General features: G+C 40.9%; 1 protein-coding gene across 2 annotated transcripts in view; it reads left to right on the plus strand.

Moving 5' to 3' along the window:
• Positions 1-17,422, plus strand: part of SH2D1B (SH2 domain containing 1B) — a gene marked incomplete at its 5' end in the record, with an annotated part of 37,722 nt that overhangs the window by 17,114 nt on the left and 3,186 nt on the right. Inside the window, 3 exons of one of the 2 annotated variants that reach the window (XM_082834798.1) lie at positions 10,867-10,930; positions 13,226-13,391; positions 15,089-15,161. In XM_082834798.1, coding sequence (XP_082690924.1) covers positions 10,867-10,930; positions 13,226-13,391; positions 15,089-15,126 — 268 coding nt within the window. In that variant the 3' untranslated portion in view covers positions 15,127-15,161. The remainder of the gene's footprint in view (positions 1-10,866; positions 10,931-13,225; positions 13,392-15,088; positions 15,162-17,422) is intronic. The other variant, XM_082834799.1, reaches the window with a different exon arrangement.

A 17,422-nucleotide genomic window follows, 5' to 3' on the forward strand; every position in this document is an offset into this window, starting at 1 on the left:
GTTAGTTTCTGTTGTACAACAAAGTGAATCAGCCATATGCATACATATATCCCCATATCCCCTCCCTCTTGAGACTGCCTCCCATCCACCCTATCCCACTATCCTCTAGGTAGTCACAAAGCACCAAGCTGATCTCCCTGTGGGCTACAACTGCTTCCCACTAGCTATCTATTTTACATTTGGTAATGTATATATGTAAATGCTACTCTCTCACTTCGTTCCACCTTACCTTTCCCCTTCTTCGTGTCCTCAAGTCCATTCTCTACGTAAGCATCTTTATTCCTGTCCTGCCCCAATGTTCGTCAGAGCCGCCTTGTTTTTTAGATTCCATATATATGTGTTAGCATACGGTATTTGTTTTTCTCTTTCTGACATAATTCACTCTGTATGACAGACTCTAGGTCCATCCACCTCACTACAAATAACTCAATTTCGTTTCTTTTTATGGCTGAGTAATATTCCATTGTATATATGTGCCACATCTTCTTTATCCATTCATCTGTCAATGGACACTTAGGTTGCTTCCATGTCCTGGCTATTGTAAATAGTGCTTCAGTGAACATTTTGGTACATGACTCTTTTTGAATTATGGTTTTCTCAGGGTATATGCCCAGTAGTGGGATTGCTGGGTCATATGCTAGTTCTATTTTTAGTTTAGTTTTTTAAGGAATCTCCATACTGTTCCGCATAGTGGCTATATCAATTTACATTCCCATCAATAGTGTAAGAAGTTTCCCTTTTCTCCACACCCTCTCCAGCATTTATTGTTTGAAGGTTTTTCGATGATGGCCATTCTGACCTGTGTGAGGATGATACCTCATTAGTTTTGATTTGCATTTCTCTAAAGATTAGTGATGTTGAGCATCCTTTCATGTGTTTGTTGGCAATCTGTATATCTTCTTTGAAGAAATGTTTATTTAGGTCTTCTGCCCATTTTTGGATTGGGTTGTTTGTTTTTTTTCATACTGAGCTGCATGAGCTGCTTGTATATTTTGGAGATTAATCCTTTGTCAGTTGCTTAATTTGCAAATATTTTCTCCCATTCTGAGGGATGTCTTTTCATCTTGTTTATGGTTTCCTTTGCTATGCAAAAGCTTTTAAGTTTCATTAGGTCACATTTGTTAGTTTTTGTTTTTATTTCCATTTCTCTAGGAGGTGGGTCAAAAAGGATCTTGCTGTGATTTATGTCATAGAGTGTTCTGCCTATGTTTTCCTCTAAGAGTTTGATAGCATCTGGCCTTACATTTAGGTCTTTAATCCATTTGGAGTCTATTTTTTTTTCTTTTTTTTTTTCTTTTTTTTTGCCATACACAGGCCTCTCACTGTTGTGGCCTCTCCCATTGTGGAGCACAGGCTCCGGCCATGCAGGCTCAGTGGCCATGGCTCATGGACCCAGCCACTCCGTGGCATGTGGGATCCTCCTGGACTGGGGCATGAACCCATTTCCCCTGCATCGGCAGGCGGACTCTCAACCACTGCGCCACCAGGGAAGCCCTGGAGTCTATTTTTGTATACAATGTTAGGGAATGTTCTAATTTCATTATTTTACATGTAGCTGTCCAGTTTTCCCAGCACAAATTATTGAAGAGGCTGTCTTTTCTCCATTGTATATTCTTGCCCCCTTTATCAAAGACAAGGTGACCATACATGTGTAGTTTTATCTCTGGGTTTTCTAGCCCATTCCATTGATCTATATTTCTATTTTTGTGCCAGTACCATACTGCCTTGATTACTGTAGCTTTGTAGTATAGTCTGAAGTCACGGAGTCTGATTCCTCCAGCTCCATTTTTCTTTCTCTAGATTGCTTTCGCTATTCAGGGTCTTTTGTGTTTCCATACAAATTGTGAAATTTTTTGTTCTAGTTCTGTGAAAAATGCCATTGGTAGTTTGATAGGGATTGCATTGAATCTGTAGATTGCATTGGGTAGTAGAGTCATTTTCACAATGTTGATTCTTCCAATCCAAGAACATGGTATATCTCTCCATTTGTATTATCTTTAATTTCTTTCATCAGTGTCTCATAGTTTTCTGCATACAGGGCTTTTGTCTCCTTAGGTAGGCTTATTCCTAGGTATTTTATTCTTTTTGTTGCAATAGTAAATGGGATTGTTTCCTTAATTTCTCTTTCTCATATTTTGTTGTTAATGTATAGGAATGCAAGAGATTTCTATGCATTAATTTTGTCTCCTGCTACTTTACCAAATTCATTGATTAGCTCTAGTAGTTTTCTGGTAGCATCTTTAGGATTCTCTATGTATAGTATCATGCCATCTGCAAAGAGTGACAGTTTTACTTCTTCTTTTCCAATTTGGATTCGTTATATTTCTTTTTCTTCTCTGATTGCTGTGGCTAAAACTTCCAAAACTATGTTGAATAACAGCAGTGAGAGTGAGCAACCTTGTCTTGTTCTTGATCTTAGAGGAAATGGTTTCTCTTTTTCACCATTGAGAACAATGTTGGCTGTGGGTCTGTCATATATGGCCTTTATGATGTTGAGGTAGGTTCCCTTTATGCCCATTTTCTGGAGAGTGTTTATTATAAATTGGTGTTGAAATTTGTCAAAAGCTTTTTCTGCATCTATTGCGATGATCATATGCTTTTTATCCTTCAATTTGTTGATATGGTGTATAATATTGATTGATTTGCGTATATTGAAGAATCCTTGCATCCCTGAGATAAATCCCACTTGATCATGGTATATAATCCTTTTAATGTTCTGTTGGCTTCTGTTTGCTATTATTTTGTTGAGGATTTTTGCATCTATGTTCATCAATGCTGATAGTTTTCCTTTTTTGTGACATCTTTGTCTGGTTTTGGTATCAGGGTGATGGTGGCCTCATAGAATGAGTTTGGGAGTGTTCCTCCCTCTGCTATAAATTGGAAGAGTTTGAGAAGGATAGGTGTTAGCTCTTCTCTATATGTTTGATAGAATTCACCTGTGAAGTTATCTGGTCCTGGGCTTTTGTTTGTTTGAAGATTTTTAATCACAGTTTCAATTTCAGTGCTTCTGATTGGTCTATTGATATTTTCTATTTCTTCCTGGTTCAGTCTCAGAACATTGTGCTTTTCTAAGAATTTGTCCATTTCTTCCAGGTTGTCCATTTTATTGGCATAGAGTTGCTTGTAGTAATCTCTCATGATCCTTTGTATTTCTGCAGTGTCAGTTGTTACTTCTTTTTCATTTCTAATTCTGTTGATGAGTCTTCTCCCTTTTCTTCTTGATGAGTCTGACTAATGGATTATCAATTTTGTTTATCTTCTCAAAGAACCAGCTTTTAGTTTTATTGATCTTTGCTATTGTGCCCTTCATTCCTTTTTCATTTATTTCTGATCTGATCTTTATGATTTCTTTCCTTCTGCTAACTTTGGGGTTTTTTTTGTTGTTCTTCCTCTAATTGCTTTAGGTGTAAGGTTAGGTTGTTTATTTGAGATTTTTCTTGTTTCTTAAGTTACGATTGTATTGCTATAAACTTCCCTCTTAGAACTGTTTTTGCTGCATCCCATAGGTTTTGGGTCATTGTGTTTTCATTGTCTGTTTCTAGGTATTTTTAAAATTTTCTCTTTGATTTCTTCAGTGATCTCTTGATAAAAATATGCTCTTATTTAGTAGCGTACTGTTTAGCCTCCGTATGTTTGTATTTTTTACAGTTTTTTTTTTACCTGTAATTGATATCTAGTCTCATAGTGTTGTGGTCAGAAATGATACGATTTCAATTTACTTAAATTTACCAAGGCTTGATTTGTGACCCAAGATATGATCTATCCTGGAGAATGTTCCATGAGCACTTGAGAAGAAAGTGTATTCTGTTGTTTTGGATGGAATGTCCTATAAATATCAATTAAGAATATCTTGTTCAATGTGTCATTTAAAGCTTGTGTTTCCGTATTTATTTTCATTTTGGATGATTTGTCCATTGGTGAAAGTGGGGTGTTAAAGTCCCCCATTAACTGTATTACTGTTGATTTCCCCTTTTATGGCTGTTAGCATTTGCCTTATGTACTGAGGCACCCCTATGCTGAGTGCATAAATATTTACAATTGTTATATATTCTTCTTGAATTGATCCCTTGATCATTATGTAGTGTCCTTCTTTGTCTCTTGTAGTAGTCTTTATTTAAAGTCTATTTTGTCTGATATGAGAATTGCTACTCCAGCTTTCTTTTGATTTCCAATGGCATGGAATATCTTTTTTCATCCCCTCATTTTCAGTCTGTATGTGTCCCTAAGTCTGAAGTGGGTCTCTTGTAGACAGCATATATATGGGGCTTGTTTCTGTATCCTTTCAGCCAGTCTATGTCTTTTGGTTGGAGCATTTAATCCATTTACATTTAGGTAATTATCGATATGTACATTCCTATTACCATTTTCATAATTGTTTTAGGTTTGTTTTCGTAGGTCTTTTCCTTCTCTTGTGTTACCTGCCTAGAGAAATTCCTTTAACATTTGATGCAACCTGGTCTGTTGGTGCTGAATTCTCTTAACTTTTGCTTGTTGGTAAAGGTTTTAGTTTCTCCGTTGAATCTGAATGAGATCCTGCTGGGTAGAGTAATCTTGGTTGTAGGTTTTTCTCCTTCATCACTTTAAATATGTCCTGCCACTCCCTTCTGGCTTGCAGTTTCTGCTGAGAGATCAGCTGTTAACTTTATGGGGATTCCCTTGTATGTTATTTGTTGCTTTTCCCTTGCTGCTTTTAATATGTTTTCTTTGTATTTAATTTTTGATAGTTTGATTAATATGTGTCTTGGCGTTTTTCTCCTTGGATTTATCCTGTATGGGACTCTCTGCACTTCCTGTACTTGATTGACTATTTCCTGTCCCATGTTAGGGAGGTTTTCAACTATAATCTCTTTAAATATTTTCTCAGATGCTTTCCTTCTCTCTTCTTCTTCTGAGACCCCTGTAATTTGAATGTTTGTACATTTAATGCAGTCCAAGAGGTCTCTGAGACTGTCCTCAATTCTTTTCATTCTTTTTTTCTTTATTCTGCCTTGTGGTAGTTATTTTCAGTATTTTATCTTCCAGGTCACTTATCCGTTCTTCTTCCTCAGTTATTCTGTTATTCGTTCCTTCTAGAGAATTTTTAATTTCATTTATTGTGTTGTTCATCACTGTTTGTTTGATCTTTAGTTCTGCCATGTCCTTGTTAAACGTTTCTTGCATTTCGTCTATTCTATTTCCAAGATTTTGGATCATCTTTATTATCATTACTCTGAATTCTTTTTCAGGTAGACTGCCTATTTCCTCTTCATTTGTTTGGTCTGGTGGGTTTTTACCTTGCTCCTTCATCTGCTGCATATTTCTCTGTCTTCTCATTTTGTTTAACTTACTGTGTTTAGGGTCTCCATTTCTCAAGCTGCATGTTCGTAATTCCTGTTGTTTTGGTGTCTGCCCCCAGTGGGTGAGGTTGGTTCAGTGGGTTGTGTAGGCTTCCTGGTGGAGGGGACTGGTACCTGTGTTCTGGTGGGTGGGGCTGGATCTTGTCTTTCTGGTGGGCAGGGCCACATCCAGTGGTGTGTTTTGGGTTGTCTGTGAAGTTAGTACGATTTTAGGCAGCCTCTCTGCCAATGGGTGGGGCTGTGTTCCTGTCCTGCTAGTTGTTTGGCATGGGAAGTCCAGCACTGGAGCTTGCTGGCCATTAGGTGGAGCTGGGTGTTAACGTTGAGACGGAGATTTCTGGGACAGCTCTTGCCGATGGGCAGGAGGTCTCTGGTGGCCCAATGTCCTGAACTTGGCTCTCCCACCTCAGAGGCTCAGGCCTGACACCAGGCCAGAGCACCAAGACCCTGTCAGCCACATGGCTCAGAAGAGAGAGAAAAAAAGAAGGAAAAATAATAATAAATTTAAAAATTATTAAAATTAAAATTTTTTTAAATAATAATTTTTAAAAAAGAAAAGAGCAACCAAACCAATAAACAAATCCACCAACGATAACAAGCGCTAAAAACTATACTAAGATAAACATAAAGATCAGAAACAAATCAGTTGCAGACAGCAAACCCCAAACCCCACAGTTTCTTCCAAAGTCCACCGCCTCAATTTCGGGACGATTCATTGTCTATTCATGTATTCCACAGATGCCAGGTACATCAAATTGATTGTGGGGATTTAATCCGCTGCTCCAGAGGCTGCATGGAAAAATTTCCCTTTCTCATCTTTGTTCGCATAGCTCCTGGGGTTCAGCTTTGGTTTTAGCCCCACCTCCGCATGTACGTTACCCTCAGGCATCTGTTCCCACCCAGAGAGTACAGGGTTAAAGCAGAGGCTGATTAGGGGGCTCTTGCTCACTCAGGCTGGGGGGAGGGAGGGGTACGGTAGTTATTATTGGAATGTGGGGCGAGCCTGCGGTGGCAGAGGCTGGTGTGACATTGCAACAGCCTGAGGCACACCATGTGTTCTTCCAGGGAACCAGTCCCTGGATCACAGAACTCTGGCAGTGGTTTGTTGCTCAGGCTCCTGGGGGGGAATGGATAGTGACCTGTGCTTACACACAGCCTTCTTGGTGGCTGCAGCAGCAGCCTTAGCATTTCATTCCTGTCTCTGGGGTCCGAGCTGATAACTTCAGCTCACGCCCATCTCTGGAGCTCGTTTAGGTGGTGCTCTGCATCCCCTCTCCTCGTGCACCCCGAAACAATGGTCTCTTGGCTCTTAGGCAGGTCCACACTTTTTCTCAGACTCTCTCCTGGCTAGCTGTGGTGCACTAGTCCCCTTCAGGCTGTGTTCATGCAGCCAACCCCAGCCCTCTCCCTGGGATCTCACCTCTGAAGCCTGAGTCTCAGCTCGCAGCCCCCGCCCACCCCAGCAGGTGAGCAGAAAAGCCTCTCAGGCTGGTGAGTGCTGGTTGGCTCTGATCCTCTGTGTGGGAAGCTCTCCGCTTTGCCCTCTGCACTCCTGTTGCTTTGCTCTCCTCTGTGGCTCTGAAGCTTCCCCCCGCCGCCCATCCCCTGTCTCCACCAGTGAAGGGGCTTCCTATTATGTGGAAACTTTTCCTACTTCACAGCTCCCTCCCATCCTTATTCCTTTATCTCCGTTTTTTCTTTTTTCTTTTGCCCTACCCAAGTATGTGGGGATTTTCTTGCCTTTTGGGAAGTCGGAGGTCTTCTGCCAGCGTTCAGTAGGTGTTCTGTAGGAGCTGTTCCACATGTAGATGTATTTTTGTTATATTTGTGGGGAGGAAGGTGATATCCACGTCTTACTCCTCCGCCATCTTGAAGGTCCCCTGGCTATCTATTTTACATTTGGTAGTGTATATATGTCAACGCTACTCTCACTTCGCCCCAACTTCCCTTCCCCACTCCCCGCGTCCTCAAGTCCATTCTCTATGTCTGCATCTTTATTCCTGCCCTGCTACTAGGTTCATCAGTACTGTTTTTTTTTTAGATTCCATATACATGCATTAGCATACAGTACTTGTTTTTCTCTTTCTGACTTACTTCACTCTCACTATCTTAATTATAGCTTTATAAGAAGACATAAGACTTGTTAAGACAGAAGCACCACACTGAGTGCACACACACACACACACACACACACACACACCAGTTTTTTCTTTTTCAAAATTGACTAGACCAGATATTTATGCAGAGGAGTGACATGATCTGACTCACAGTTTTTAAAAGGAGCACGCTGGCTGTTTTGTAAAGAATAATAATGACATCAGAGAGAGAGGAAAAATTGCTAGAATTATGTCCTTGAATAGATGAAAGCAGATGGCAACCAGTGGAAATAAGAGGGATTAGCTTTGCAGAGCAGCATGCAAAGTTCAACCACAGTAATAAAGGCAGAGTCTATGCGTGTAGATGCTATTATGCTATTATGGTGATAGGAATCTGGAGATTCTCTTCTGATTGTTTTAATCTTTTTGGTGAAATCATCAGTTAAGAATGAGACGTTGAAGGTTTAAGAAGAAAGGATAATGGTGTAGAATCATTGTTGAGGAGAATAGGAAAATCAATGGTCACCTGGAGGCATTAAGAGCCTACTTGAGGTTTGTGGTCATTTAAAGAGAGAACAGTGACATACAGCTGTAGAGATTTGGGCTTAATCAGGATTCTGCTAATTAAGGAAATAAAGTGAAAGATGATAAAGGAGTTGAAGGGAGTGATTGTAATGGTTGACAAGCAATCTAAACTGGGTAAAGAAGGGAGTGAAGACATGTGAGTGAGAACACTGAAAAGTGGTAGGATCAATGGATTGGAAAGTCTATGGGGTCAAGGGAATGTTGGGGAAGGGATCTGGAAAGACGGGAAGCAGGAGAAAGAGGGTGGGATGCATGAAATTCACATTATGAGAGGGTTGCCCATATTGGCAATTACAAGGTCAAAGTTATGAGTGGGGCTGACTTCGTGGCATGCAACCTTATGCAGCCACCAAAGGCCCTACACTCAGAGGGCCCTGCACTTGGTTTACTGTTCTGCTGTCACCATCTCAAAATTCCTAGTAATTTTTTAAGAGGGGTGTTAAATTTTCATTTTTCCTATGGGCCCCACAAATTATGTAGCCAGTCCTGGTTATGAAATGGGAGTGAGAAGGCAATGTAGGTGGAAGACAAGATTATTGAAGGAGAGGAATTAGAGGAACTGAGAAATTGGGGTGTTAAAGGATAATCTACATGTGAATTGAAATTGCCAACAATTTAGTCAGGAATAGTACTGAAGACAGTGACAGTGAGCTAGGAGCTAAATCCTGGAGAAACGAGTCGCAGTAACACAGAGCTGAGGAGCTGTCAGCATAGTGACATCTTGATTGGGTAGGAGGTGATATAATCTACATGAAGCTCAAAGCTGAGGGTTTGGAGACAGGAGACAACATTGAAGCGCTGCAAAAGCAAGAACATGGGCCTCCCCTCCAGGCCCGCAGTGAGGAGAGAGCAGCAGCCTTTTAGTGGGGTCCCGGGGAAGCAGTGTCCATGAGACAGAGCCAGGTTTCCCTTAGAGTGAGAAGGTGACAGGGATGATTAGAGAATAGGTTGAAGACATAGGAGACTTTGATGATGGCAGACCTTGAGTGCTAGAGAACACAAGGAAGGATTTCAGGAGCTGGGGAGAGGACACAATACAGGCTGTACAGAGCCTTGTAGGATTAGAAAACAGGAGAAAAGATATCCTGAGAGACTGGGCTTTTTGCAATGACTAACAAACAGGGATAAAGGGCATGATGAGATTAGCCCAGTGGATTCCAGGCAGAGGGTAGAGACAAGACTGTGAGTGTTGGGGGATAAAGAGGGGCTCCCTCGTCACCGTGGTGACAGGGGCCAAAGGCCCAGGGGAAACATGGTCTTTATAACTGCCTTGAGTGTAAATGCACACTGAAAAATCATGTATCTTTTAAAAGTTTTATAAGTGGCATCTATAAAATAATAATTAGAATAGGAGGCATTACAATCAGTCTTTATGTCGACCCAATAATATTGCAATTGTATAAAGTAGATACTAATCTCACTGCTCTGTAATCTCTTACAGCATTTTTGGGGGTAAACATTCCAAAATAAATGCAAATAGGTATCACAAGTTCAGTAAATCAATTTCTTGTAAAGCATCACTGCAATGTGGCTTATTTCATTAAAAATACCTTGCAAAGAATAAGACTATACTTGAGCAATGTCCGTCTTTCTAACTTGAGGTATACGGCATTTGGATTAATTAATATAGAACCTCCATTTGTTTTATTCTTTCAAACTCCTCTAGTAAAGATTTTCTTAGGCTGATAATACAACAGTGTAATTAAACATAAAGTCATTTATTTAAGAATTTAACTTAGGCTATATGATAGCTGAGTTTCAAGAAACCATGTGAGCAACCAAAAGCAATGTACGGACCTTGTTTGGATCCCGATTTGAATAATACTTCTGTGAAAAGACACTTGTGAGACCTCTTCCCAGACTGTGGAATACTTTAATTTGTCACATATAGACAAGGATTCATGTAAAAACTTTTTGTTGCTTGTCATGTGATTTAAAGACACCCACTAGCTTCTTCTGGCCTCAGGAAACCCCACAAAAAGGATTGGGATTTGAAGTCAATTGTCAAAGCCACCAGACGATCAGCAATGACGTCTCCTGTATCTTAAAGCTATAGCTATCTGCCTTCCCAATTCAGTCAAAAGATGGGTCATCTGATTCTTTGGCATGGGTGCAAGTGAAGGGGTGAGGAGTGATCAGTCAGATAATTTGAACTTCATGTCAATGTTTTTTATCCTCATTTTTTACATTTTTATAGTTCTTTGGAATCAGAACATAGTTAACAGTTGATAGAGACATTTAATGTATGCATTTTTCTCCTCAAAAGCTACTACTAAATTGACTGTATCCTACAATTGATGACATCTTGGAATTGAGGAAATATGGTAATGTATGCTATTTCCTGTTTTGGAAATTGCTCAGTTGAGTCTGTTATCTAAATTCTAGTTAGATTACTTACCCAGTGGCTCCTGTTCCAGTGAGGAAAAAGAGCACAATACATCACTTCCTTGCACAAAATTCCCAACCTTCTCTATTTTAGTTACATTAACTATCTCTAATGAGGTCAATGACCTGTCACTTAATAAACAACACAGGAATGGCTTGATGGTGTTTTGTATGTTGTATCAACTTAGGGCTAAGTGAAAAAACTAGAGAGAAATACCAAGACAATGGAAACTGTAAAATTTCTCTCCTTATTCTCTTTGCTACAGCACAGACTTCCACCATAGAATAAAGGTCTCCATTTTAAAACCTCTCTTTCAAGTTCCCACAGATGAGAAGGTCTGAAAATGATCAGTTTCTTTTTGGGATCCAAGATTGACAAAGCCATTGCACACAAAATACAGTGGTAGATATTACCTGGATTTGCATATAAGAACATTGTGATTCACACAGTCATCTTTCCACAGGTTTAAAAAGTTGGTCTACACGTACCGAATCTTCAAAGAGAAACATGGGTATTACAATATACAGGTAAGAACATACAAGAACGCCTATAACAAAAACAACACAAGCTGGGGGGAGTAAAACCTGAGAACATCTCTCGAACCTGAGATGCCATGAAGAGGCATTCTAAACAGGGAAGCACTGCGGAGAGTTAGAATCAGATCAGTAGTTAACCTTGTCTTTCTTTCAGAGAAATAGGAATGCACTAGAGTTGGGTTCCATTTTCAAGAAAATCAAGGCTGTTGTTCAAAAGTGTAGAGGCACAAAGTTCCTCCAGGGGTCAAATATACCAAGCTGAACTCCATATAGGACTACTGTCAAATTATAAGACTAAACAACAAACAGGATGAGTGGAAAGGGAAGGTGGGGAGAGGTCCGAATGTTTAGGACGTCAACATTCGGGGACACCATAGCTGTATGAAAATGCAAAGGGGAGCATCAGTCAACTGGCAATTTAGGGATTTCTTTAATGCTTCTGGTTTACTGAGATCTAAGCAGAAAAACCTTTTTTTTTTTTTGAAGTTACTTCTCTGATAGGAAATAGAGTATAATAAATGTCATTGAATCTTTAATTACTAACATAGACTCCTGAACTAATCTTTCTGAAACACTTGCATAAATGTTAAGCAGACTTTTTTACTGCAGGATTTCTCAGAATCTTTAATATGCTAAAGTTCATTGTGACTGTCTGAAAGAGATTAGAATATACAATGATCCCCAGACACACACACACACACACACACACACACACATATATGTAATTTTTCTTTTGCCACAAAGGACATTATTGAGGCAATTGACAAAATCTGCATCAGGTCTGTAGATTAGTAGTAGTATTGCATCAAGATTAATTTCCTCATAGGGAGGGTTGGAGGGAGACCCAAAAGGGAGGAGATATGGGGATGTATGTATATGTATAGCTGATTCACTTTGTTATAAAGCAGAAACTAGCACACCATTGTAAAGCAATTATACTCCAATAAAAATGTTAAAAAAAAAGTTCCCTATAATGGCCATTGATATTCTAAACTGTCTTTGGTCAGGTCTATTCATTTAGTTAGAAATGTACCTGAAAAAAAAAACACGATTAATTTCCTCATTTTAATGTGGATATGTAATGTTCTTGCTTTTTAGGAAATATGAAGTATTTAGGGTCAAAGGGATATCATGTCAGCAACTTGCTCTCATAATTTTTTAAAAAAAGAATACATATATGTATACATATGTACACACACATATATATTTAGAAAGAGAGAGGATGAAAGGCAAATAAAATTTTAACATTTGGGGTATGGGTGAAGGTTATATATGAAAATTTAAAAAATATTTTTGCAGCTTTTAAAGCAACATATTTTAAAACATTTATTTCTTTGTTGTGCATATTTTGGGAAATTCTGGATAATTCCTTAATACCCCATTTTGTCTCTTGTCTGAACAAAACAGAGAGGCACCCAAGTCAGTTATAACAGACACAGAGGGGCATTTCATTGACACAGAGGGGCATTTCATACAGCAGCTCTGTATCAGGGCCTGTGCAGGATGCTACCTTGGGCTGAAGTGACAGCCTTTCGTAGAGCCCTCTTCCATGTCAGCCTGCATCTCTGTCATGGAGTTAACTACACCCCAGGTCACAGAGCCTTCCTGTCACCACCCCTCTGTAGACCAACACTGTGGTCCTAAGAGAACCACAGTGATCATTAAGAAAATCAAATCCATAAGAGCCAAGGAAGCTCTTGTGTTTTAAAATTATTTCTATAAGATTATATTAGAAAATTGTACTTGGTTTGTAGGTGGTAAAGAGAAAACAACTATTCACAATTTACCTGAGTCATGTTGACATTCCCATTTTCAATTTAAATCGGGACTTTTTGTCTTGTTTTCCTCTCATGGAGAGTCTGAATTCATCAAGTATGTAAGTTGCATATTTTGCATTTCCCATCAGAAGTCCTCCCGTATTAGTCCCCCTCACTCTGACATAAGCTCTTAGATGGGTACCCTCCACAGTGTACCTACAAGAACTGTCCCCAAATTGCCAAGAAGGGGGGCTCATTCGATACTGCAGACTGAGGTGGGGACCTTTGATTGTTCATCTTCTTTACTCAGAGTAGCTCAAGTCAGAATTCCATTTTAAAAAGGAGGGTTTTAAAAAAAAAAAAAAAAAAGGAGGGTTTCTGGTTATTGCGTATGGTGTGAGCTCCCACACAAGTGTCGGCCACCTGTTTTCAATTCACCGCTCAGAGGCAGCCCTGAAAACCACTGTTTTGAGAAGTGTCATCTTTCACACACAATTGCACAATGGTGAGTGATCTTGCATTTTTGCAGACCGTGGAAGGCGCTCAAAGACAGACCTTTCCAAACCTAGAGGAACTGATCTCCAAGTTTGAAAAACCAAATCAAGGGCTGGTGGTTCACCTTTTAAGGCCAATAAAGAGAACCTGTCCCTCCCTGAGATGGAGAAGATCGAAGATACAGCTGGATGGTATTTATGGTAAAAAACGTTCACACGGGTGCCAGACAGGAACCTTAGTCCCATTTCCACCACTGGGCTACTTTGCAGAACCGATACAGATAATTGCCCCTTTCTAGGATGTTAGCTTTAAAAAGCTTCATCCTATGAAGAGCACTTTCCATTTTGTTGGGAAGTGGTGACTTCGAGCTCCTGGAGGTGGCAAACACATAGAGCTCTCTGTGCTTGGACAGCCCGGGGAGGAAGAGTGGCTCCTGAACATTCTCCAAGAGCTGACTTCAGACTCATTCTGTGACCTTGTGCAAACAACACAGGTTTGGGAATAGATGGCCAACAAGCAGAATTTTCAAATGAGAAAATTGCTTCAACCCTCTCCCCAAGCCTCATCCTGTTACATTTTGCTCAATATTTGCTAAGCATTCATTTATATAGTGTTAGGGGAATAATTATTTCAGATACACCCCAAAAGTTATTAAGCCATGGTGGAAAAGGAGAGATGGTCCGTAAATCTGAGAGAGGAGAATCCAGATCATATCCCAAGCAGCTACTCTTGCTTACATCCCTGCAAGTCTGCTCTCAGAAGAGAATCTAGCATCTGTCAGTTACAACATAGTTCGAATTTAACTCAGACTTCCTGAGACATTTACAGTTTAACCCTGTCTTCTCAAGGTGGGATGTGTGGTGATAGCCCCATGAAAGGGATTTCAGTCATCAGTGGGTAGGTGATGGGGATGGGACCAGAAGTGCTAGCTAGGGAGAAGGGCGGAGGACAGAGAGTTCTGGGGAGGCTGCAATCACCCCACACCCATTGTACTCTGTCTATAGCAAAGTTTCCCTTTAGACTGCCAGAGCAAACTTCTCACCTCCCCAGCAAGACTAAGCGTGGCTTTTTAATTATGGGGAAAAAAAAACCCCAAACCCTCCTCTACCATTTTCTCTGTCCCCCTTCCCCCACATAGAGGAGTGTGCACCCAGAGAAGAAGCGACCCATGCACCCGCTTCCTATAGGTTCAGCTGCAGATGTCCCACGGCCATTTTCTACCATAACTTATAGAGTTTGAAGATGTGGTTCCTGTTCCCAACTAGGTTTTAAAGCATGGTTCGGTCTTCCCTGAACCCTCCACAGCACGTAGAAGAATAAAAGGGGGCAGAGTAGAAGCCCAGGGATGTACCTGTGCTGCAGTCCTCAGGCAAACCCAGATGAGTTGCTCAGGATGCTTGGGGTGGTGGTAGTATTTGTCTCAGCGATGATGAAATAACCACAAATTCCAACAGGGGAACCCTTTAGAGTTCGTCCCCATGAACTGGGTGAGAGTCTCGCCATACCAGTTGTCCATGCTTGGCCAGCCCTGGCAGAGAAAGCTCCCAAATCCTCAGCTACCGAAGTGGGAACTTCCTCCCATTAGCTCATCTTCTTCCTCCGTTTCCCTTGGCCTCCTTAGAACAAGCCTTAGGTGTTCTCACTCTGAGGAAGGCGCAGGTGTTCTGCTGGTGAGTGGAGGCATCTGGTCCTGGAAACTCTGATGTTCGACTTATAAACAGACCCCCTATTTTGCCAGGAGAGCTTCCTGTGGTACCCCAGCCCTTGAAGGTGTCACTTTGATGTGGCGTCAAGATCACCCTCTGCCTGGGGAGAAGTCTTTCCCTTGACTGGTGTGGGTCAGTGTGACTCCTGGGTGTTGAGCCTCATGGCTGGTCTTCTGCTTTTTTTTCCCCAGAGAACAGTAACAGCGATTATGTGGCTGTCTTGCCTTGAAGATAAGGAGACTGGACAAAGCACTTATAGAAGAGGTGGGGTGATAGCTCTCACCAGTGACCCTGCTTCTCCTGCAGGTGTAGGTCTGTAAGGCCAAACTCTAGGGGATAATGTAGACTCTCTTGGTGTGAGTGACTGTCCACCAGTCTCAGAGAAATCACTCCCTCTGCCCCGCCTCCCGTGCATACACCTTGAGCAGCTTCGAAACCCCTTTTCCCCTCTCACTCTTCTTTCTTGCAGTAGGACAGCCTGAACCTATTCTCCTTGACTTGTTAAAGGTGCCACCACTACATCACAGTTGACGTCCCCCTTTCAACCACGTGACCAGAGGGGAGAGAAGAGAGAGCGCTGGCTGCTAGTTAGGAGGCTGAGTTCCAGTCCTGGCTCTGTGACTGCAGACCAACCTCTTCCTCTTTCTGTTTCTTCATCTATAAAACAAGTGGCTAAGCAGAAGGGTACACAATACCCCAGCAGAGTTAAGACCTGATTAGTGTGGAATGTACCAAATTCTATGCCCATTCTATCACCCATCTTCAAACCGTAGTGATTCATTTCACCCCACTAGCCTTACCTTTTAAAGTTATTAAAGAGAGGAACTTAGATCTCTAGGAAACGTGAGCAGACATTGTGGCTGGAACCCCAAAGCACGAGCCGTTCTGACTTTTGGGTCACAGCAAACCATAGTGGAGAAGGAGTGCACTGTAGCCATATTCAGAGAGCTGAGGGGGCCAAATCCTTCTGGTTGGTTCGGTAAAGGACACCACAGCAAACCTGCTCTCCAGGGTCCTGGGTCTTTGATCCTTTCTGCATGGTACAAAGAAGCATGTTCCAGTTGTCAGAGCCTGCAGCAAGTCTTGGCACAGAAAATATATTCAGTGAATATTTCTTAAATAAATGACTGAATAATTCAATATACATAAAATGTGGCCACTTATTCTGGATAGCAGAGATTTGTTTGAACTTTATACATTTCAAAATCCAGTAGAACGTGACTATTAATTCAAGACCTTTCAGTTATAACTCTCATGGAAGTGATCTCCTTTTTTCTGAGCACCTATGCGTAGCACCTTACACGATGCTTGGTCCCAGTGGGTTTTCAGCATAGTTTTCAAACGAGCAAGCCACGTTTAATAGCTAATGTGGATGTCATGCTATAGTTCCCTGAAATTTAGAAGAGCCTGAACAGGTCATATGAAGAACAGCTGAAAGTTCTGAGTATGCGGGACTGGATGAGGGAAAACTTAAACTAAAGCAGTCGTTTCAAGTGTTTGAAGTGCTGTTCTGTGAAAGAGCCTGAAGATTCACTGGGTACAATGCCAGACAGCGGAACTCAGACCAATGGCTGGGTGTTTAAAGGAGGGCAGTTTTAGCCAAATATAAGAAAGAACTCTGAACCCACTGGAGCTATCCTACATTCAAACAGTCCTCCCCCTGCTGTGGTCCAAGTGACTTAGGTATGGAGAGTAACCACATTCCTTTGTTCATAACTCATTACCACCATCAAACCATACAAGACTCTTGTTTTATTTCATTTTTCTTCCCTTCATCCCTAATTCCCATTTCAATGGAACCAGCTCTGTACTATTTGATACATGCCCTTGGTACGTATGAACCCTTGTAGAATATACAGAATTGGTTGTGACTCTATATATCTTTTATATTTACCTGCATGATATGGTGCTATTGCTCCGATTCTGTTATTACTTTTTTTCACTCAATAGTATGTTTAGTTCTATTCCATATTGTTGAGTGTACATCCAACCCAGTGCCTCTAACTGATGCATGGTATTCCACAGCGTGCATCCACCACATTTTTCTTCCCTCTAGAGACAGAGATATCTAAGTTGGTTCCAACACCCTCCTATCAGGAACAACACTGTGATGAGCAACCTTGAGCAAGTCTCTTTATGCAAGTGTAAGAGACTTCCTCCGGATTATATGCGTGGGTCATAAAGTGTAATCAGATTTAATTATGATGTAATAAAGCCCATTAAGTGCTTTTTTTGCCTTATGCTTTTTGATCCTTGTTTTACAAGCCCTTCCCCACTCCAAGATCGTGGGGAAAAAAAATTATCCTACATTTTCTTCTACTGACTTTATACTTTTACACTCTGCAGTTAGGGTTTTAAAGATGGCAAGGACTTTTGCCTTTTTCACTGGCATATATCCAGTGTCTAGAAAAGTCCTTCACCCATAGTAGATGCTCAATAAATATTTATTGAATAAATGATTAATCTGGGGTTAACCTTTGTTCATAGTGAGAGGTAAGAATCCAGCTTTGTATTTTTCCGTATAT

This window comes from Leucopleurus acutus (assembly GCF_964270905.1).
Source record: "Leucopleurus acutus genome assembly, chromosome: 2".
Lineage (NCBI taxonomy): Eukaryota > Metazoa > Chordata > Mammalia > Artiodactyla > Delphinidae > Leucopleurus > Leucopleurus acutus.